The sequence below is a fragment of the Lissotriton vulgaris genome, chromosome 5 (assembly GCF_964263255.1).
Source record: "Lissotriton vulgaris chromosome 5, aLisVul1.2, whole genome shotgun sequence".
Classification (NCBI taxonomy): Eukaryota; Metazoa; Chordata; class Amphibia; order Caudata; family Salamandridae; genus Lissotriton; species Lissotriton vulgaris.
In genome coordinates this window covers 469657928-469680718 of record NC_141693.1, presented here as the reverse complement: position 1 = coordinate 469680718, position 22791 = coordinate 469657928, and the positions used below count along the sequence as shown (strand labels likewise).

General features: G+C 43.5%; 1 protein-coding gene across 2 annotated transcripts in view; it reads left to right on the top strand.

The window, feature by feature from the left end:
- Positions 1-4383, top strand: part of LOC147711102 (rho guanine nucleotide exchange factor 19-like) — a 265736-nt gene extending 261353 nt beyond the window's left edge. For both annotated transcript variants that reach the window (XM_086921908.1, XM_086921909.1), the window contains exon 13: positions 1814-4383. In XM_086921908.1, coding sequence (XP_086778034.1) covers positions 1814-1843 — 30 coding nt within the window. In that variant the 3' untranslated portion in view covers positions 1844-4383. The remainder of the gene's footprint in view (positions 1-1813) is intronic.
- Positions 4384-22791: the final 18408 nt, after the last annotated feature.

Genomic DNA, 22791 nt, shown 5'->3' with positions numbered 1-22791 from the left:
GGGGAGATGGTGCAGGCGGAGGGGAGATGGTGCAGGCGGAGGGGAGATGGTGCAGGCGGAGGGGAGATGGTGCAGGCGGAGGGGAGATGGTGCGGACAGAGGGAGAGATAGTGCCGGCGGAGGGGAAATGGTGCAGGCAGAGGGAGAGATGGTGCAGGCGGAGGGGAGATGGTGCAGGCGGAGGGGAGATGGTGCAGGCGGAGGGAGAGATGGTGCAGGCGGAGGGAGAGATGGTGCAGACGGAGGGAGAGATGGTGCAGGCGGAGGGGGAGATGGTGCAGGCAGAGGAGGAGGAGATGATGCAGGCAGAGGGGAAGATGATGCAGGCAGAGGGGTCGATGATGCAGGCAGAGGGGGAGATGGTGCAGGCAGAGGGAGAGAAGGTGCAGGCGGAGGGGAGATGGTGTGGACAGAGGGAGAGATGGTGCGGGCAGAGGGTGAGATGGTCCATGCGGTAAGTCCTGAGGGGGTGACACCATGAGTTACCCGCACCGGGTGACACCAACCCTAGTGACGCCACTGTTTGAGTGCACTGTCCTGACATGTTTGATTATTGAAGCAAAGCATTTTCAGAGTGTTTGCTCCATGAGGAAGCAGACTCCCCCAGCCAATTATTACATCAGATGGAGACAATTTGGGACAGTTCAAATGTAGAGTTTAAATGTGCAGATGTTTGGAAACCACTGTGCAAAACACGGGACTGCAGTTGCATGATAGTGTGGGAGTGGTCGTAGTTCATGGCAATGCATCGCAAACACCAACAGTGTTTGGAAACAAATTCCTAATAAACCTCCATTTGATCACTCACTTTAACAGGTTCAAAGTGATTCAGAAACCTTTGAAAAAGGAAGGTGTTGATGTACTGATTTTATATTTTATAAAGCTGGAACTTGTTACTGCCTTGGCTAATTTAACTTTGTTTTGTTTGGGGTGTAATGGTGTGGGTTCTTTGCTTAGTAACGCTTACATACCATTCTGTTACAGAGTTTAAATTAACAGAGAACTGATGGGGAGACATTTCCCCTATTTTTATAATTTGTTTTAGCATGTTCTAGTACTCCTTTTTTTAAATATTTTGCCTAAAGCAAATTTTTAATACAATTCAAGTTGAATCTCTTAATCCAATTGTTTTCCTTGTGGTTCCATTAAAATGGGAGCAATGTAACATTGTGTCTTTGGTGGGAGTGACTGAAGAAGTGTCAGTCCAGCGCATCATTGCAGCTGGGAGGGAGCAGGAAGCTTACATTGCACATCAGGACATGCCGAGGGTTTGAAGCATTACCTCAGTTACATAGGTGATATAGATTTGGTTATTGGCTATGTGCTTTGGGCAGATATCCGAGTCCACTCCCTATTCTCAGAACAATAATATTGAGTTATAACATGGATAATGCATTTTCTCCATGCGTCCAACTTCTGCAAAGAGGGCCAGATTCATGCCAGATTTTCAGATTATGCACAGGAGTGCAGTTTGCACACAATGAATTTACACCAAAATCAATAAATTTGTTTGTTATCCTGAACAATCTGGCATAAACTTAACTTTGGTGGATCAACAATGAATTCCACTGAAACTGTAAACGTTTGACCAATCACCTCCACGTCTTTCAACTTCCACCTCTGAATAGCTCCTTTGTGGTTTTTTTGTTGTTGTTACACTTCCACCTTTCCAAGAAGACAAATAATTACCGCTGCTGCTCTTTCTATAGGTGTTCTACTTGAGGCAAGAAAGTGCATGTATGGAGAGCCCGTACATAATCGGGGCCATGTTTCCCGCTGCTCTTTTTAATAACTACTTTGGATTTTTTTCCAGACCTGCAGAGCCACCACTGGAGATGATTGAAAGTGGGATTTCCAATTGTCTGAAATGAATGGATGATGATTCGGTCAGGACAAACTGAGTTGGTTGACTACCTTAATGCGAGACACTCAACAGAGAAGATGGGAGGATTTTGAAGATCTCGGAAGTCACTGCAGCTGCATGGTCACAAAGTGTGGGGCACTAGACATTGTCTACGGCGTGTCCCGAGTGACTCCAGTTAATCACTGATATTTTCTCTGGATTAAATGCCTAGCCACACTCCAAGCCAGGATGATCTTCAGGGGGCAGGCCAGTCAACAACAATGCAGAAGTTATTCATGGTAGGCTGGACACTGCACATGCAAGCACTTCTAAAGGTGCTACCTTGTATGCTCTTGAGGCATGGTGAGCATGTGTTTAATTTTAAAGAACGGATAGCAAAAACGAGACTACATATATATTGCATCGAACAATATACCAATCATATGCGTTATTTTGTACATGTATAATAGATTGAGGCTAAGAAAAACAGATATGAAAAGGATAAGCATAGGTCTTGGGGTCTGAGCAGACCTAGGATCTACAGACTTTATAGCATGTCCAGTCCTTGGTCCATGCTGGAGAGTGGTTGGTTATTAACTGCCTTCATCTTTGCCAGGTTTGGCTGGGTAAATCTTTGTGCCCTGAGGTGGGTCTTGATGGGTCATATTTGTCTGGGCAGTAATTTTAAAGTATCTTAACAACTGATTTAAGAAAACATGGGCCTGCCATTCCCTAGTGGGCTGCTTCCTGCTGAGAAGACTGCCTGACCACCTCTGTGCATTCATGGTTTTTGTCTTTTTTTTCTAGCAGCCTTCATCCCCCCTCGCCCTCTCTGATGTGCCAGTGTACTTTCCTTAGTGTGCCTGCTTGCTGCACATTTTGCTATGAATGCTTCTGCCAAAAAAATACAACTTTCATAAATTGTGGAAGCGACCTAGCACCACTTGCCTATTCCACCACCTGTAGACCTCTTAAATCTGGGAGTGACCTGCCCACACACTTATTCCTTCCTAGAACACTAATGATCTCAGCTTTTCACAGAACTAGATAAATCAGTGTTTGTTCAAAGGTGTCAGTAACACGCAGCTGACCCATATTTAGTTCTCTATATTTAAGTTTATTTGACTTTTGACTACCTTGAGGGGACATTTTGCTGTCACTTAGTCTCTTTTAAAAATAGAATAATGGTGTTGGTGTTTTCTTATCTTGTGGTCTAGTTGCACCCTTTGGCTGATTTGCAGGACCTTCACTATGTTTTTTCTGACCCTGCTAGTGTGATTGTTATTGAGGGCATTGTGAGCATAGAGGATTTCTAGAGTGTTAGTAAGTACTCTCTTCACTCTCCTAGTTTCCTTCCAGGGCATTTTGTGTGGAAGGTTGTGCTTAGAGTCCTATAAGCAGGGGTGGCTGGCGGGGCGGATCGCGTGGGGGGGTGGGGGGGGTCGCACATCGAGGAACAGTAAGCAGGCCCCACTAACCAATCACAATTCTGCAGCAGCATTGTGATGTTTTGAGCGTCCTGGTTTGACGCTCAACTGGGGAATGGGGTCCTGGGCTTGTTCTCCATGCAGGTTGCAATGCAGAGGGCCGACCAGTCATTGCACACTTGAGTGGGCAAACCACTCCGCCCCTGCCCTGGTCAAAGAGCAGAGCAGCATCGCCCAATCACCTGCCTGTAAAGCAGCAGAAAGCAGAACTAAAATGATAAAACAAAGTTATTATTGTTTTAGGTTTCTGCTTCCCACTGCTTAAAAGGAGTGGGGTGACGCTCCTCTGCCAAAGTGGAGGAACCGCCCCTGCCTAGAAGTACAAGGTTTTATTGTGAATGTAAAGCTGACGGTGGATCCCTCTACCGAGTGCTTGATAAAGAGCAGTGTATTTTCTCTTGTGAGTGTTATTCCAGAACTCACCGGGTACAGGGTTTTCTCCAGAGTAAAATGATCATATTTTAGTTCTACAAAATAAAGTTGAATATCTGCACTCATTAGATCGTGTAGATATTGGGCACCATGTACTCTTGATACTTTCTGGGTAAATATGGTATTTGTTGTTGCCGGGACGAGATGTTCCCTTTTCTTTTTGTATTTGTCTTAAAGTTGTCAATCAAAACCTTTTGAAGTGAAAAAGGGTGTATTACTTTTCATGCACATGAGCTTTCAACAGGAGCACTACGCAGAGAATATTTAATAAATTATATTTCCTTAATGTCGCAAATTTTATTAATGCAACTTCGCCTCAGTGTGGAGTGGGTAAATGCCACTTAATGATTCAAGCAGGAATATGTTCTAATTTGAACAATGTAAAGCACTTCTGCATGAAACTTCAATCAGAGTTGTTGTAATAGTTCTTTATTTGCCAATAACCACATGAAAGGCATTTTTAAAAAACCTTTTAAACTGTTTTAGTAAAATTTTAAGGATTTTTGACTATGTACAGTTACTGTAGTTATGAATCATATGATAGACTTTAAATATGTTTGTGAAAGTTTGTTTTGAGCCATTTTTTGTGGTTCAAGCATTTGTGAATAAAATTTGTTTGGGAATCCCACATGCAGTGATGTGATTACTTTCTCAGTGGTTCCTAGAATCACGGGTCCAGGAGCCCAACTGTATCAATTGAGTTGTTTTACCACTGACGTCCCCCCTACTATTATTGCCTCAAACTGGAAAACCAGCAAAGCCCTTCAACACTTTACTTTAGTGCAGTGCTGGTAGAGCAGTCCAAGTCACTTTCAGAGAGATGATCTAGGCTGGAAAGAAACTCCGCAATCAGTAATGCGTATAACAATCAAATCTTTTGTACAGTCAGTGTTATATAATTACACAAATGCCATATGAAGTATAAAATCACACTGATATACTATTGAGAAACTATACCAGATAATACACAAATTCTCAGTGGAAATAATAATTTAAAGCTCTTTCTAAATGGGCACTAACAGGTAAACCGGGTACAAATCCCTTACCCTAAAGATTCATCACGGACAGAACTAACCTCCTGAATCTAGACTGCTGATATTATCTTTAAGGTACCTAGTAACACACTGTGTGCCGGCAAACCTTTACGTGGAAAACCCTAATATCTTTAAAGAGGCCTATTGCAATAATATGAACTCTTCTAGATCAACCAAGTTATGCTTACACTCTTTTTCAAAGTAACTGTAATCAATGAGAAAGGCCTACTGTTTTTGACTTTACATTAATTTTTTTAAACCATACTTGCAAACTTGACACCCATTAAAGCATTAATCTGAGATCTCTGCCCACTACTAGCACCTTTATTTACACTTGATCCATTGAAACAGGGATACAACTCTCAATGAGAGTCAAACACTTTTACCAGTCTTAAAGACATTTTAACAAAACCAATTTGCTGTTGACCAATGGCTAGGCGAAATCCTGCCAGACTTTTCACTATCAGCGCCATGAGTCCTCTGCAACTCTGCCTCAAGTACCACTGTTGCTTACAACTGCCCAGACTATAACTTCTGCCGTGGCTAGCCACCCAGGACCTAAAATAGACCTCAGCGAGCACCTTTGAACAGGTTCCCTCCTTTTCCTGATAGTGGTGGGCTGTGGCCACCTGTGCCACCTTCCTTTGGGCTCCTGACCCCTATACATCCGTTATTTCTGTTACTGCACAGCTGTGGTCTCCTTTCTAGGTGGTGTCCTCCTGCAGGGCACACTGGGCAGCACTGTTTCTTAAGTTCAGCCTATTCCTTCACTGCAGATTCAACTTCTCCAGTGGTGTTACGATCCTGGCTTCTTGTACAGCTCCTTAGTCACCATACAGCTAGGTCATGATTCCACAAGGTAGGCTTCTCCTCTGGTAGGGCAGGGGGGAGAATGCAGTTGCGCTATCCCCTTTCTATTGCTGACAGTTTCTCCTATTTTCCAGGCAGACTACAACACTACTATTCTGTAACCTTCACAGGTTATCCCCCAGGAAGGACGCCAGCAATGGGTATCCTAGTTCTGTAGTTCAAGTGATTCCGATCTACCATGGCGGATGTACAATTCTACTGGTCCGTGACAATATGGACACCCCATCTGGGTTTCTATCCAGTACATATCCTAGCTGTGCCTGTCACAATGTGGCGTCCAGAGAGCCATCTCAGGGGCTGTTTTCAGGAGGTTTCAGAGCATATTTGTCCCAGACTGGCAAGACTGGCAGGAGATTCCGAAAATCAAAGAGGCACTTAACATATCCTCAGCAGAAATGGCTAAGTTAGTGAGTCAAAATAGAGAAATGAAGGAAGATCTAGAGCGTCTCAAGAATCATTCTAGGAGAAACAACTTGAGACTAATCCATGTCCCCGAAGCTCTTGAAGTCTCTATCAGGATATTTGTGATATCATTACTGAAAGATAGTCTTAAAGTCCCCAAATGTAGATTTATCCCTAGAGATACAGCGGGTGCATCAAGATCCTTATAAAGAAACCCCGCAAAACAGAAGCCCAGGAAAATCCTGATACATTTTCTTACTGATACTGTAAAAGAGACAATTCTATTGGCAGCGCTCAAGGAAGGCACTTTAACAATTGACTTTCTCATTTGTTATTAGAGCGGATGTGTGCCACACCACCACACAGAAACGATGGGAGATGGGCAAACAGATATAGGAATTGAACAAACTGGGGGCTAGGGCACAGTTGGAGTTTCCAGCATCACTTTGTACTATGTGGAACAATCCTATGTATGTCCACTGCTCAGTAGCGGAGGTAGATGTTATAGGTAAAATTAAGAAGGGAGCAGGGGAATAGGTGTAGAGAGATGTGGAAGTGAGGGAGGCTTGGAGCGACCAGGGAAAGGAAAACGTGAAAAACACATTTATTTTTGCCCATGGGACTGAAGCCCCTTAGGCTTTTAGCCTAATATAGTAGGGCGGGTTCCCCAGAGGGTTGGAGGGGCACGTGGGTGGGGTGGTGGTTGGGAAGTGGGGGTGGACCACAAGGTGGGGAGCAGTGGGAAAAAAAATATTTTTTTAAATAATTCATTACATTTTTAATATCAGTTAGCCTGTCCTGGGTTTTTCTTGTTAGTTTTAGATATGCCTAGTTGGCCCCCTCAATGGATGATCCTTTCTGATGGGAGTTCGAGATCTAAATCTCCTTTCGTGGAACATTAATGGTTTAAGATGTCTCCGTAAGCAGAGGTTAGAAATGAAAAATCTAGAGCAAAGCCCAGCTCAGATCTTCTTAATCCAGGAGACCCCTTTGAGTCTTTCAGAGAGTCGTATCATATTTTCACGGTACCCTTGGATAAAATACTTCTGTACATCAGAAAAGACAATCCATTGCAAGGGGGTCGCTATCTTGATAAAAAGGCGGCGGGATGCAGAATTAAATCCTTTAAAACAGATCAAACTGGGAGATGGATTATAACCAAACTAGACTTTGGAGGATCAGAGTTAGCATTTGTATCCTTCTACAGTTCGAACATCGATGATCCTGCGCACTTATGTAAGCTGCAATGGAACTTGATGGAAGAAGTTCCCCTATAATAATCGGGGGAGATTTTAATGTGTTGCTTGACCCCCCCCTGCTGGATAGAGCAGGTCAGTCACTATGTAGGGGTGCCCATAGTCCGTCAGACTTTAAATAACATGACGCATGACCTGGCACTTTCTGATATATGGAGAGCTAAGAAGGGCAACATACAGGGTTTTACCCTTCACAGTAAGAAACAGGGACATTTCTCAAGAATCGACTATGTTCTGGCTGATAGGTTTATTATAGATGATATGATGTCAGTAACCATTCAACCAAATCTTATATCAGATCACTCCCCTGTTTTTTTCCTTTGCAGGAGTAGGTATAAATTAAGACCTAGATGGACACTTAAAAGATCTGTCGGCAGATCCAGAGCTAGCTATAGGGCTCAAACGTGTATCCCTCAACTATTTTATTATAAATTTTGGATCTACGTCTATAGATTATGTTTAGAATGCCTTCAAGGCATATCTGAGGGGCTTCATGCATAGTTTTATTTGTACTAAAAATAGAGAGGAATCACAAGAGTTAAGAACGCTGGAGGATAAAATCTCCCAACTTGAAGTTGACCTGCTTCGGCTCAATCAGGGGGCCCCTGAAAGAATACCACCAGCTCAGAGAAGGCTTGAAAATGCCCGCCAGGAATATAGGATCGGGCTCGATTACAAATTTAAAGCACAGTGGCTTACAAAGTCCATGCAGCAGCACTTCTTGCCCTGGAAGGCCAAAACCAATCGGGAAAAGAACCACATAAATAAACTAATTGTAAATGAAAATGGGGCGCCATCAAGTAGATCGGAGGACATGCAAGCTTGTCTACTCTTTATTCTCTGAGCTCTATACGGAGGAGATCTCACCTGATACTGAGACCCTTAAAACCTGCCTGAGGGAGAAATCCTGGTCTACTCTAACATCTGAAAGCCGTAAAAAACTAGATGCCCCAATAACGGAGGACGAGATCAGAACACAAATTGGGAGGTGCAAAACAAATAAAGCAGCAGGTGCAGACACGCTTGCTAGTGAAGTATATAAACTCTTGACGGAGGAGTTGGTTCCGATCACGGTCTATTGATTAGGGGGCCAGGTACCTAGGTCCTGTAAGAAGGCAATGATAGTGCTCATCCTGAAGCCCACTAAGGACCCCTTAAGGGCTAATTCCTACAGACCGATGTCCCGGTTGAATGCTCATTATAAGATCTTTATGAGCATTCTAGCAGGGAGGCTTGTCAAAATTGTTCAACAGCTGATTAATTCTTATCAGAAAGGATTTATCCCTAAAAGATATATTCAAGAACAAACACAGCAACTCATAGGTAACCTAGACTTGGCAACTGCTCGAGCTGAACCTTTGGCCATGGTGGCACTCGATACAGCCAAGGTGTTTGACAGCGTATGCTGGGTCTATCTTTGGGAAGCGTTAAGAATAATGGGTTTTGGGTCTGTTTTTATCCAGACTCTGGAAAAATGTTATCAGGGGCCCCTGCTAAAATACTTTTGAACGGGATCTTAACGTCTAGTTTTCATATACTCAGAGGAACGAGACAGGGTTTTCCCCTTTTGCCCCTGTTATTCAATATTTATGTAGAACCCTTGGCACAGGCAATAAGAGCAGATGTCTTAATAACTCCCTTTAACTTCCATCATTATAGCCGCAAGGTTGCCTTGTACACTGATGACTTGCTGTTATATACTAATAACCCCGCAGTGGCAGTTCCAAGGGTTGAAACCTTGCTAGAAGAGTTCGGATCTCTATCTGTGTATCAAGCCAAAACCTCTAAAACCGTGGTGATGTGTTGGAATATCAACTTTTGAGGGGGGGGGGAGAACAAGTCAAGATTTTAAATACTTGGGTATTATAATAGTTAAGGACATTGAGAAGATCCCACAGATTAACCTAAATAGGGTTATAAAAGAAATCATTTGTTTATTAGCAAGGTGGAAAAACCTTCCCTTAGCAATCTACGGAAGGGTTAACCGAGTTAAAATGGTTAATTTCCCCAAATTAAGTTACTTGTTTAATGCCACCCCCCTCAATTTCCCCAAGTTGGGCAATAGTAAAATCCAGAGTAAGATCGTAAGTTTTATCTGGGCCTATAAGGGTGCTAGGTTGGCCTGGAAGCTTAGGCGCAGGCTTATTAAAGGGGGACTGCCTCTCCCTGATAGCAATTGGTACTGTGTAGCCTCTCAATGTAAGAATATCCGGATCTTGCTCACGAAGCCTGATGATTCAACTTGGGGAATACTTCTGGCTGAAATAAGGCGGGATGGTTTCTTGTACAAATTTGGGGCACCACGGTACTTTAAAAAAAAAAAAGTATGTTTAAAAGTACTGAAGTCTGCCCTCAGACTGTGGTATAAGGTTAGATGCAGATGAGGGGGGGGGGGGGGGTGTAGGTTACTGCTCTGATTTTACCCCAATCCGGGAATCTCCTGGGACCCCGTTATGCCTTAAAGATAGCCTAACTATTTCAATTAGAAAGACTGGCATTACAATATGCAAAAACAACAAGTGATGGACCGAATGTGGATCAATGTCACACATTCCCCCAGTCAAAAGATCTGGGCCCAAATCCATCGTTTTTTTGCACTCCACACCACCCTGGGTTAGACAATGGCGATATGCAAATCAGCTCTGACCCTGTTGCCCCATGGGAACAGTCCAGTCCGAACTACAAAAGCCATGTCCTTCCCAGAACGGAATCAAGCATCCGAGGACCGGACCGGTTTCGAGGTAACACCTCTCATCAGCCCGGCTAGCTTGACTCCAAATGGTGTGGAGTGCCTGGGACCCACGTCTGGGCATCCCCAGCGCACTTAGGGCGGTAATTGCAAAAACAACAAGTGATGGACCGAATGTGGATCAATGTCACACATTCCCCCAGTCAAAAGATCTGGGCCCAAATCCATCGTTTTTTTGCACTCCACACCACCCTGGGTTAGACAATGGCGATATGCAAATCAGCTCTGACCCTGTTGCCCCATGGGAACAGTCCAGTCCGAACTACAAAAGCCATGTCCTTCCCAGAACGGAATCAAGCATCCGAGGACCGGACCGGTTTCGAGGTAACACCTCTCATCAGCCCGGCTAGCTTGACTCCAAATGGTGTGGAGTGCCTGGGACCCACGTCTGGGCATCCCCAGCGCACTTAGGGCGGTAATTGCAAAAACAAGTGATGGACCGAATGTGGATCAATGTCACACATTCCCCCAGTCAAAAGATCTGGGCCCAAATCCATCGTTTTTTTGCACTCCACACCACCCTGGGTTAGACAATGGCGATATGCAAATCAGCTCTGACCCTGTTGCCCCATGGGAACAGTCCAGTCCGAACTACAAAAGCCATGTCCTTCCCAGAACGGAATCAAGCATCCGAGGACTCGCTATAAGTGTACTGGGGATGCCCAGACGTGGGTCCCAGGCACTCCACACCATTGGAGTCAAGCTAGCCGGGCTGATGAGAGGTGTTACCTCGAAACCGGTCCGGTCCTCGGATGCTTGATTCCGTTCTGGGAAGGACATGGCTTTTGTAGTTCAGACTGGACTGTTCCCATGGGGAACAGGGTCAGAGCTGATTTGCATATCGCCATTGTCTAACCCAGGGTGGTGTGGAGTGCAAAAAAACGATGGATTAGGACCCAGATCTTTTGACTGGGTTGAATGTGTGACATTGATCCTCATTCGGTCCATCACCTGTTGTTTTTGCAAACTCGCTATAAGTGTACTGGGGATGCCCAGACGTGGGTCCCAGGCACTCGACACCATTGGAGTCAAGCAAGCTGGGCTGATGAGAGGTGTTACCTCGAAACCGGTCCGGTCCTCGGATGCTTGATTCCGTTCTGGGAAGGACATGGCTTTTGTAGTTCAGACTGGACTGTTCCCATGGGGAACAGGGTCAGAGCTGATTTGCATATCGCCATTGTCTAACCCAGGGTGGTGTGGAGTGCAAAAAAACGATGGATTAGGACCCAGATCTTTTGACTGGGTTGAATGTGTGACATTGATCCTCATTCGGTCCATCACCTGTTGTTTTGGCATTACAATATGGTCACATCTGATAACCTCAGAGGGGGTTCATCCATGGGAGGTTTTAAGAGCTAGGATTGGAAGTGACTTCTCTAGATTCAAATACATGCAATTAGTATCTTGGTTTACAGCTGAGAAGAATGAAATCTGTGGTGAATGGGAACTGGAGCAATCCCTTCAAGATGTAAATCTTAATAACAAGGAAATGGCTAAATGGTATAAGAAGTCCCTGAGGCAGATGAGAAGTATCTCCCACAACACTCAGTATGGAATGAGGTTTCTTTGGAGTGTGATATTGAAGCAATCTTTGAACTCTCCTTGAAGCTTCTACAGAAGTATGTAAAGCCGGCTAACCTCAAGAAGAATCACTTTTTTGTTGTCAATCGGCTGTACTGGACTCTGGCTAAGATAGGCATTTAGGGGTGCGAGATGGAGCAAACTTTGCTAAGATGCGATTTCATAAAAGCTAACAACCTCCACATCATTTATGACTGCCCCAGGCTGAGAGCCTATTGGAGTGGAATTCAGAGAGCCCTCTGTGGTATTTTTGGCAGGGAAATCATCTTGAATGTGGCACTGGTTCTTTTTGGGGAAGACGGTACGATAAGTAAGAGGATTAAGCATTCTCACAGAGGTTTACTGCTGTATCTTGTTTTGATAGCACGGAGGGAAATCTGTATTAAATGGAGAGGCCCCCTGCTTAAGTTGGAAGATTGGGTTGACGGAGCTTCTAAAATGGCCCGTCTGGACCAGGGAGGAGGAAAATAGAATTGCCTTTATATCTGGCAGGTCTTTATATTGTGGTGTAGAGATTCGGGATTCGAATTAGCTCTCATGGTACAATAATTACACCAAGTCATCCACAATGGTGCAGGTCTGGATTAATTTACAGACCAAAGCGAATGCAGTGGCTGTGAGGCGCATAGTTCAGAAGGGCGGCTCTATAAAAATTGCAGGCGCATATTTGGTGATATGAGGATTTCCCCAAATTCTTTTTTTTTTTTCTTTTAAGTTAATGATGAAAAAGGGGTGCAGATGATTCATCCCCCATCATAGAGACTCAAAACAAAGGCACAAAAGAGGGAAAAGCCTTCCCACTCTGATTCTATGTTCTATAGTAGCACCTCTGGAGAATAATGAAGGAGGAAGGGGGCAGGGACTATCCCGACACTTCAATCACTCTTTCCTTCCGTTTAAGGAGCCTGGTTAACTTCAAATGGCCTGAGGAATAATCCTACATTCTACATTCCTGTCTGGCGGACAGTCTTCTTTCTCCTTCTTGTGTATCATACACACGATATCCAAAATGGATTTTTGTCACCATACAGTAAAGCACTAGAGATACTTCATAATTACCTTAATTCATACATGCAATCAGGACAGTGCATACTCTCCATACATGCCCCCACCTACCCAGACCGCCTCACCTACGCTTCCGGAAGCAGCTGGCCTATATAAAAGGGTAGGTCTTACAGCTCATTATCGAATTTATACCGATCTGAGTGTGTGAGATGTCCAAAAACTGAAGGACAGAAAACAAAAAACAGGAAATGTTCTAACTCTGGGAAACTTCACAAAAGTGCCTGCATGACTGGCACACAAACTCTACCAAATGCAGCACTAATGTCAGTCGGAACACTTCTCTCTGCCATCAGTTTATGATCAGAAAGGCGAGACTCTGTGCGTGATCCCATGTTTGTGCAGATATTATTTTCTTTTCAATATCATCTTTGTATTTTGTTTAGTGGTATTTCACAAAGCGCATGCAAGAAACAGACTGCAGTTCACATGTTGCCAATTCTCTAGACTAGATTGCATCTTTTGCGTGCCCAGTGTATTGTCAGGTAATCGCCCTTCTCGATAAATCTCACGCTTGCCCCAGTCCGTGAGGTGTGTGCACTGTGCCTCCCAGCCAGGTATGAATAAAAAGTATGAATAAAAATGTAATGCTTAGCCCCGTTATAATGCACAACTTTCCCCAATAAAATATTATTGTGACTCAACAGATCCTGTCTCTGGCATGAAATGTGTCACCAAGAGAACTAAATCGTGGTGACTGTTGGAGCATTGCTTCGGGCCCATACATTTGTTTATCATCGACTTGGTATTTGTGTTGCAATATATTTCTTTTAAACCCTCTAGCTACCAGGTCAACCTCTTGGTACTCCGATGGATCTTGATACTGATAGGGGCTGGAATATTCGGAGGATGGACAATTATCCTATGAGGACTAGGAAGCGGATAATTGTTATCACCAATGATATATACTTGTTATAAGACCAACAATATTTCTAACCTCTATAATTAGTTCAAAACCCATAGATGTACCCTCCATGAAATGAGACAACCAGCAGAATTTAGTAACATTTTAGGTTTAGTAATTTGGGACATCATCATTTAAATTAATGATAACAGTCAACCCTAATATCAGGTTAAATATAGTTTAATAATATGACATCAAGCCTGAGAATAATCAAATGGATATCCACATCATCTGAGACCGATCATGGGGTCAACCTAAGGTGTGGGCTGGTTAATAATGAGATCCGAAAATCAGGTAACCTCATACAGACCCTTTAGGAAGTTCAGCAAAGTTCTGAGTAATCGGTTCTGGTTCGTCAAGTCTGCAACAATAAAGTCACAGAAGCAGCATATTGTAAAACCCTTCAGCCGAAAGGTTCAGTACTGCATTAGCACACCAGTCGGTAGCAAGTTGCAGTGTTAAGTCAAAAGTAACCAAAATCCTCGGATGTACGAATCAAGATGTCCAAATACAAGAATGGGTACCGCCTCGTCTGTCCCAAAATCTGAGCAATTATACTCCATAAATTTCTGGGGAGACAACCCTTGGCATCACCAGAAATGTCCAACCACTCTGTCCTATTGGTCTGGCTTGTTAGGATGAGGGTGATGTAGCAAGTATAAAGAATGCAATCTGGAAAAATCCCGTCAATCAGTTATGTAGCTTCTTAAATCATGTAAGTTTAGTCGTATGAACAATGAGCGATTTCAGAGAGAAAGAGAAAAAAAACTATGATTTATCGGTACTACTTTCCTAAGTAGCTGTTCTAGTATTTTACAGAAATTGTTGCAATCATACTTGTTGTACTGAGGATGTCGAAGGAAACATTTAAAAGTTGGAATACAAATAGTAACTTTGCTGAATATTCCCACAGGCTTCAAAAAAGTTCACGCTGGAAAAGAGAGCAAGAAATGAGGCTTACATGAAATACAGCTAATTCACGATCAGTTATGTTGAATTATAAATCTCACATTAATAATAAACTAACATTATTGATTTCATAAGTGAAAACATTAATAAACATTTCAATAAAATCATAATTCATTTAAGTATAAGGTACTCATAAAACAATGTGTGTTAACGTTACACATCTAGGAAAAATACATATAGGTCTCATTACGTGAATTCTATTCAAATCTCACATGTATAAAACGTACATTAGGGAAATTTTCAGGAAAATAACTTTAACAAAACCCCATGTAGCACTTTCTTTTTTGGGGGGCATTTTCGGTGCAGACGTTCTATCATGACATAACTGTCTTCTTCTTTCAGATGGAAATTAATCCATTATGGATAACATTTCTGTTTAATTAGGATCACATTATCAAAATCCTAGGATCAAAACCATTATTACCTGTTAATAATCACATCTATTGCAATTGATACATCAAATATAACATACATCAATTCTCCCATCTGTATGCTTGTACGATGCAGTATATGAATCAAATGTTCATATCAGTCAAAATAAACAGGGAAAATCTGAGCACACATTTGTCATCTACGTAAACACCATAATTACTTATTTTGTCAAGTGTAATATCTGCTCTGGCAGTGGCATCAAAAGGAATCACAAAAATTCCCAGATTGTAGTCTGCACCTATGTTTTTTTTTCTTTTCATAATTTGTTCGTGAGCAGGCACTGTGAACTAACTCATCTGCGCCAGGATCCTGTGTTTGACCTCCTAGTCACAGGTTCAAATGTGGGCAGGTTCACTAAGCCTGAATTTCTTCCAAAGTCCATAAAATGAGTAACACTAATTTGGGGAGCGATTAACAGCTGTTGGTCAATGCCGAGATGTCCCAAGGGGTAAACATGTGCTTCATAAATACGTGTTATGTAATAATACACATTAAAGCACAAAAAACTATTTTATGTAAATGGATGAACGTACAGAGGAGGGCATAGATGCATGGGTGCGTTCATGCATTAATGCACATATGTGAATGTAGGTTTTCTTCTTTTGTTTAGACTATTTATGACAGGTACATTTGGACTTAATTCCCGCCCACCTATGGCCTTCAGAAGTAAAGTAGTAGTAGTAGTAAAAGCTTTTATTCGACATTTTTGTCATTAAGCCAACATACATGTAATACACATACTGTTTCATAAGGTAAAAATTTGTTACAGTGAATAAAAAACTTTAAAAACATTCATATTGTGCAATAGCGCTGATGAGACAAAGTGCAATTCTGGGCATATTCATTAATCATGGGTTTTAAGGGGGATATACATACCAGGGTTTTATACTCGACTAGTTCAATCAACTTTTTTTGTGTCTCTTTAAAACAGTTATATGCAATAGTAAAAATATTAAAAGACTAATATTAAAATCAATTAATCTTAAAATGGTAATCCAAGCTTCTTTCTAGTTATACAAACACCATGGAGAAACCTACTCAGACCAAACACTAATAGCCTACTGTTAGAGGATCTGAGTATGCGTTCTGCCTCTTTGAATGAACGTGTCCCCATATTTTTACATAGAGGCATGATCCATTTTTTTCGAGATTTAACATATAATGGACAAAAGAGGATATGAGCCTCATCTTCTTTCTGGTTTAATACACATGAAGTACAATGAGGATCTTTACTTACTCCTCCCCACCGGCAGGAATTTGAATTAATCTGTAACACTCCATATCTAAATTTGAGGAAGACAGATTTAGCCAGGGGTGGCTCAATTTCATCCATAAAAAGTTCAAATGACGGAAGATCCTTAAATTGCAAGAATGTGGACGTTAGTTGTCCAGTGGCACGTTCATATATATGATTATTCACATAGTTCCAGTAGGCAGATTTTACCTGGATCTTACAACTATTAGGCAAGGTGATAGATACAGCTGGTGTTTCCCAGTAATGTGATAGGCCTATTACTTTAAGCCAGTAGGATACATGTCTCAGCCACTTAATTGTATTGAATGAATCTAATTCCATAATTTCCGATAAGCCTGCTCTATAGTTACTTAGTTCTGGGGTAGACCATAACCGCACCCAATAAAGCAATGGTCGCAAAGAACACAAGAAATCAGTGCGCTTTACATCAATGTCTAAGTAGAGTGACACCAAAGGTGTTCTTTGGGGGAGTCTGAGTAGGCGTCTGAAAAACTTGTTTTCTACAACGTCAAATGTTTTTTTAGAATAAGGCCCCCAAATTTCGGCCCCATACAGGGCGGCGGATTGGGCTTTTGCTTGGAACACGTCAATCGCAGGTGTAATAGCTTTAGATGTACTCCCACCATGAATCTTTAAGATGGGCAATGAATTCTGTGTAAGTGTTAGCCTGCTTTTGTCGAGTTGGTTCGCCCAAGACATTCTGCTATCCAGCCTAATGCCCAGATAGTCAAATGACTCCACATATTCAAGTTTGTTATTATTTAGGACCAAGTTCTTCTTAAAGGATTTGGAGGGATTAATTGCCATATATTTCGTTTTGGATGAATTTATTTCTAACCCCTTCATTACACAATAACTATTAAATTTATTTATTAGATTTTGCAAGCCTTTCGGAGTTTGAGATATGAGGATGGTATCATCCGCGAATAGTAATGCAGTGACAGCCTCGCTGCACAGTTTGGGCGAATCATGATTGCATTGAGCTAAGTAATGGGGGATATCATTTACGAACAATGAAAAGAGGGTTGGTGCTAGAACGCACCCTTGTCTCACACCTCTTTTCACTGGAATGGATCGGGTGAGTTCTCCATTTCTACCCCACCTTACTTTAGCAAAGTTGTCTGTATGCAATTTTATAAGATTACCCAACAAATCATCCGGGACGCCCATCTTTTTTAGGCACTCCCATAATAAGTGGCGGGGGACAAGATCGAACGTAGAGCGTAGGTCCATAAATGCAACATATATGCTACTCTTCTTAATGTTAACATACTTCCAGCATATACACATAAATCTATACACTTGGTCCACAGTGCTAGTCTTGGATCTGAACCCTGCTTGATAATTAGATAAGATTTCAGAGTCATCAATCCATATTAAAAGCCGATTTAAAATGTGTCTAGCAAAAATTTTCTGTAAAATATCGATTAAACTAATCGGTCTATAATTCCCTGGATTGTAACGATCCCCTTTTTTATAAATAGTTATAATTTCCGCCCCTTTCCATGTTTCAGGGATTGGGGTGCCCAATAAAATTGAATTGCACAAAAAGTTTATGTACGGGCTCCATACCTCCAAATTATGGGTGAACAAGTCGCCAGGTAACTTGTCCGGACCTGGAGCTTTCCCTGCCTTAACTGCTTTTATGGCACAGAGAGTTTCATTAATACTAAATTGCACCGGAGTTGTGCACTGAGTAAGAAACCCGGGGTCATTATGTACACCAGAGGACCCTACTTGATCATACAACCCCACAAAATGGTCAAACCAAACCTTTTCATCCAGAAAGAAATCCCTATTGGAACAGCCTTTTTTGTTATTTTTGGCTATTAGATTCCAGAAAGTGCATTGATCATGTCTCCTAGCTGCACTCAAAAGTTCTTCCCAGTTTTGATCGTCCCATTCCCTTTTTGCATTAAACATAAGGGTTTTATAAGCTTTCCTACACTCTCTAACCCGCATCTGATCTTTAGATTTCACTGCAGTTATTAGGTTCGATTTTGCTATACTGCACTGTTCGTTGTACCAAGGCGTTTCTAGTTCCAGTTGCCTATTTACATTGACTTTTTTAGTAGTACAACATTTACTCAGGAGGGGAGTTAGAGATTCCACTAGGTGATAATGCATTTCCAAAACCTCGTGGGATCCCAGCCTTATGTTTGCGTATTGGGGGACGATATCTGAGAAGATGTTGTAAATCCCCATGAGTGTCTCTTCTTTTGCTAGAATGTGGGGCCATTTAATTGCCTTCCTATTATTAGAAATAGCAACCTCAGCTACCCCGCTCTCAATGTCCGTCCCGCAGTCTTGCATCAAAAAAGGGTCAGCTAATAGTCCTAACTGTAGGGGGAAGTGGTCACTTTCGGGTCTGATCACAACCTTGAAGGTCAACAATAGGTACCAGAGGTTTATAGAAATTAACATAAAATCGATCAGGGATTTAGACAAACCTTTACTAAAAGTAAAATTGGCCGGTTTATCTGGGTTTAATCGACCATTACATGCCCGCAGTCCATACGATACAGTCAGTTCATAAATTTGCATAGCAGCCACTGAACATTTTACATGTTTTGTATTATCTAAGGGGGGGATGTCAAGCGCTCTATCTTCTATTTCTAGTAGTTTTTCGAGCCCCACTATGGGTTCGAACTGGCAGTTGAAGTCCCCACCTATATATATTTTGGAATCCGGCTCTATGTTTACTAAGTAAGAACTGAGTTGTTCAATAACCAATGATGCCTTATTTCGTGGGGAGGGTCTATTATAAACATTTATCATATATACATCTCCCATGTTTTTCGTGGTTATCTTAACACCTAGTAAGTCTTTAGAGGGAAAGTACAGTGGTGATACAACAACGTCCAGGGAGATACTTGTCCATATTATTAGACCCCCAGAGGGTCTACCTCTTAATGATGGAATTGCCCCCTTGAAGAACGTTTTGAAGCCAAGTCTATGTATAATATTGGTGGCCCATGTTTCCTGCATAAGTATGATGTCATGCTCCTCGATGAAGGAGCTCCAGTTTCTGTCGCACAGGTTCCTGGACAACCCTGCAATGTTCCATGACAAGATCTGTAGGTCACGCTTTGGCTTGCGGGGTTCATGACCGATGGGTTCTTGATCAGTTAGGTGGCTTATAGCCGAGAGATGGCTCTCCTTGGGGACCTCCGGGATTGTCAGTGTAACTGCCTGAGACCAATGAACTTGATTGTGCAAGGGACGTGGAAGGGAGCCGTGGCCCCCAGTGCTGCCTTCAGCAATTGCGGCTTTCCCTGCCTGCAGATCCTTATGGAATTGATGGGCAGGCAGACCTTTGGGTGCAACCTCTTTGTTTGTTTGTCAGTAACCCCACCATGACCAGTTCTTATCTGACCCTGCAATTAACGGTGGTATTCTTTCAAGTGGTGTCGGAGGGTCAAAAAAGGAGTATTTGTTAGTCGTCATCCCAAGTTGAAGTGGAACTCTGCTTATCTGTTCCCCTTGCATCGGGTAGAAATAACTAAGGTCGCAGGTCCCAATTCCTCTATTGTTGCTGCATGGCTGTTGGTTATAGACCAGTTGGGCAACAGAGGGGTCTTTAAAGTTCACCAGGATACAATCTCCTTCAATGTCTTTTAATCTTGTTCCCACCCAACTAACTCTTCGGACGTGGATAACCTGGCAGTTTACTGTGTAGGGCAAAGGTCTATTTTCTTTTAGCCAATATAAGGTCTTATTTTTTAGCTCGTCATATGACTCCCTTTTATTTGGTTTTAATTGTGGAACCCCAGTGAGAACTACCACATACGGTTGGCATCCTGGTGGAAGATGTGCATTGTAAGCCCTTTTGGGCTTGTGCGGAACAGTGCTACAGTCAGATGTTTGGGCATTGATGTTATTGCAAGTGGCTGCAGCTTGCGTTCCCTTTGTTGGATTAACAGGTGCCTTGGTTTCCAGGGTGGTAGATTTTGATGTATTTTTAGTTTTACGTGGAGCCGGTTTTGGTGGATCAGCCGGTTTCGGTCTATCACTGGTTATTGAGTTTTTCGGGGACTCCATACCTGGTCTTTCCTGCACAGTATTTGACCTACTCGAGGCCGCCTGCTTTTTTGAGTTCATTGCACTGTCTTTCATAGCTGAACCAGGTTGATGTGCTGGTCTAGGTGGCATTGGACTCTTTTCCGATCTTTCAGATTCTTGATCAATCTTAGAGTGAAGTTTTACCAGCGTTTTCAGGGCAAAAAAATTATCCAAAGATGTTTGTTCGAATTTGTCCAAACGGTCCATTAGCCTTTCCAGTTTTACTGTTACTGGCTGTAATAGTAATGTCATGAGTGAAAGAATTTCTTCCATCAGCTTCCCTGGTACCGGTTTTTCTACAGAGTTGTTGGCTGATTCTATAGTAACAACTGTGTCAGCATGATCTCTTGTTTTATTATGCTCCGTGAATTCTCCATGCTCATCCCCGTTATTCATGAGAGGGTTTGCTACTTTTTGGCTCTGGTCACCGGACGCTACATTCATGTAGTACTTACGTATTCTTTTTAGGGTTTTTAATCTATACGCTTTGCGAGGGGTGACCGGTCTTTTCCTTTTAGCAGCTGTTGTTCGCCCTGTCATCTTGGGAGGTGATTTAAGGGGGTGGACAGAGGGAGCGTCATGTATCATTGCTAAGGGTAAGGACAATGGTACTGAGGTTTGAGTGTTGTTTTTTTGAATGTTCGTAGGAGATTTTTGTAGGGGTGCCTGGTCAGATGTGATTTCATAAAAGTCACTAGCCCGTTGTGTATCGATGACACATGGTTGTGTATCACTAGGAATGGCAGCAGTGTTAGAGTCGGCTGGTATGAGGCTATGTATTGGTGATTTAGCCTGTGCGAGGGACCCCATAGAGGATCGTTTATGAGCCAGGTATTCCCGTGACAATCTGCGTTCTGCTAGTATGATCTCCTTTTCTACCACTGACACCGCACGGGTTATGAAATTGTCCATAGTCCCTAACGTGGTGTTTCCCCCCTTTCGTGAGCATCTGCCTGAGCGTGTTGCCATTGGTGATATTGCAGACATGAGCTACTCGTTTTACAATGGACAAAAGGCTTACCGGAGTTGTTAGGGGGGTGGCCCGTCCCGGCCCCTGCTGGCCCCGGACGGCCACAGACGGCCCGCCCTTTGCCCGGGCTTCGCCCGGCGTCCCGCTTGCGTCCCGCAAGACGGGCTCTCGCTTGATGATGTAGGCGAGGCGGTGGTGGGCGGGGCACTCAGGGGGGCGCTGACCAGATGTCAGGTGGTCACGCAGGGACTCCTGGGATAGTGAGTCCCTGCCGCGCTACCCCTGCAGCCTCCTTGGGTGTTTGTTTCCCACGTTGTTACCTCGGGCAGCAGGCAGGATCCACACTGGATGGCGTTGGTTAGACCACCCACAGAGACAAGGATGGCGAGCAGTGGGTTGAAGGGTTAAAGGCTCCAAAGGCTCCAAAGTTCCACAGCGTCTCTCTGGCGTTTCCGTGGGACACACAGTGTAGGTGGGAAGTAAAGGGTGATTCTCTGTGATGTGGGAAGAAATATAATGGATGTTTAGACAAGAAATTAAAAAAATATATGAAAATAGCAACGCATAAGACTTTTAAAAAAACAAAACAAAAAAACAGGTAGTTGCCAGCAGTGGAAGGTACCTGTGCCCCACAGTACATCATCCAACAACCCCCTATTCAGACTGTTATGATAATTCAAGAACAGGAGTTAGCAAACTGGATCTAGCCAACAGGACCTCAATACCAAGTCCTAGCATACAGGTCCTACCAGTGGCTTAACATTAGCCCCCCCCCCCTTTTGTACCGCCAGAGCCCCTTCAAAACAATTCACTGAAAACAGGGGCGTAACAAACGCCCTGCAGCCCCCGCGGTGCTGGGGGCCCCACTCTCTTCACTAAATGAAGGGGGCCCCTCCGCTCTTCTGAGAGCTGTGAGAGGGGCTTGCCCTAAAGCAAGCCTCTCTTCCTCTAAAGCAGGTGCAGGCTGTGTGCAGCCTGCTCTGAGCCCCTCCCACTGACTGCAACTTGTTACATTGTTTCTCTTCAATGTTTCTCTACAGTCAGAATGTGCAAGGCCCGGAACGAGGATGGGGTGGGGGCCTCAGGGAGCAGGAGGCAGCACCGAGCACTGCTCAGGACCCTGACAAGGGTGGGAGTGGGGGCCCTCAGTCAGCATTCTCCAGGGCAAAGCTCATATGAGAAGGGATGAGCCAGCAAAATGGTGCCCTCAGAACACAGCCTGTGGGCGTCCACAGGGGGGGGTTAAGGGGGGCCCCGAGAAGGGTGCGAAGCAGAGGGGAGAAGGGTGCAGGGAGGAGATGGGTGCAAGGCAGGGAGGAGATGGGTGCAAGGCAGAGATATGGGTGCAAGGTAGAGAGGAGATGGGTGCAAGGTAGAGAGAGGAGGTGCAAGGCGGTGAGGTAGGAGGGTGCAAGGCAGAGAAGGGCGCAAGGCAGAGAGAAGGGCGCAAGGTAGAGACTGGTGCAAGGCGGAGGGGAGAAGG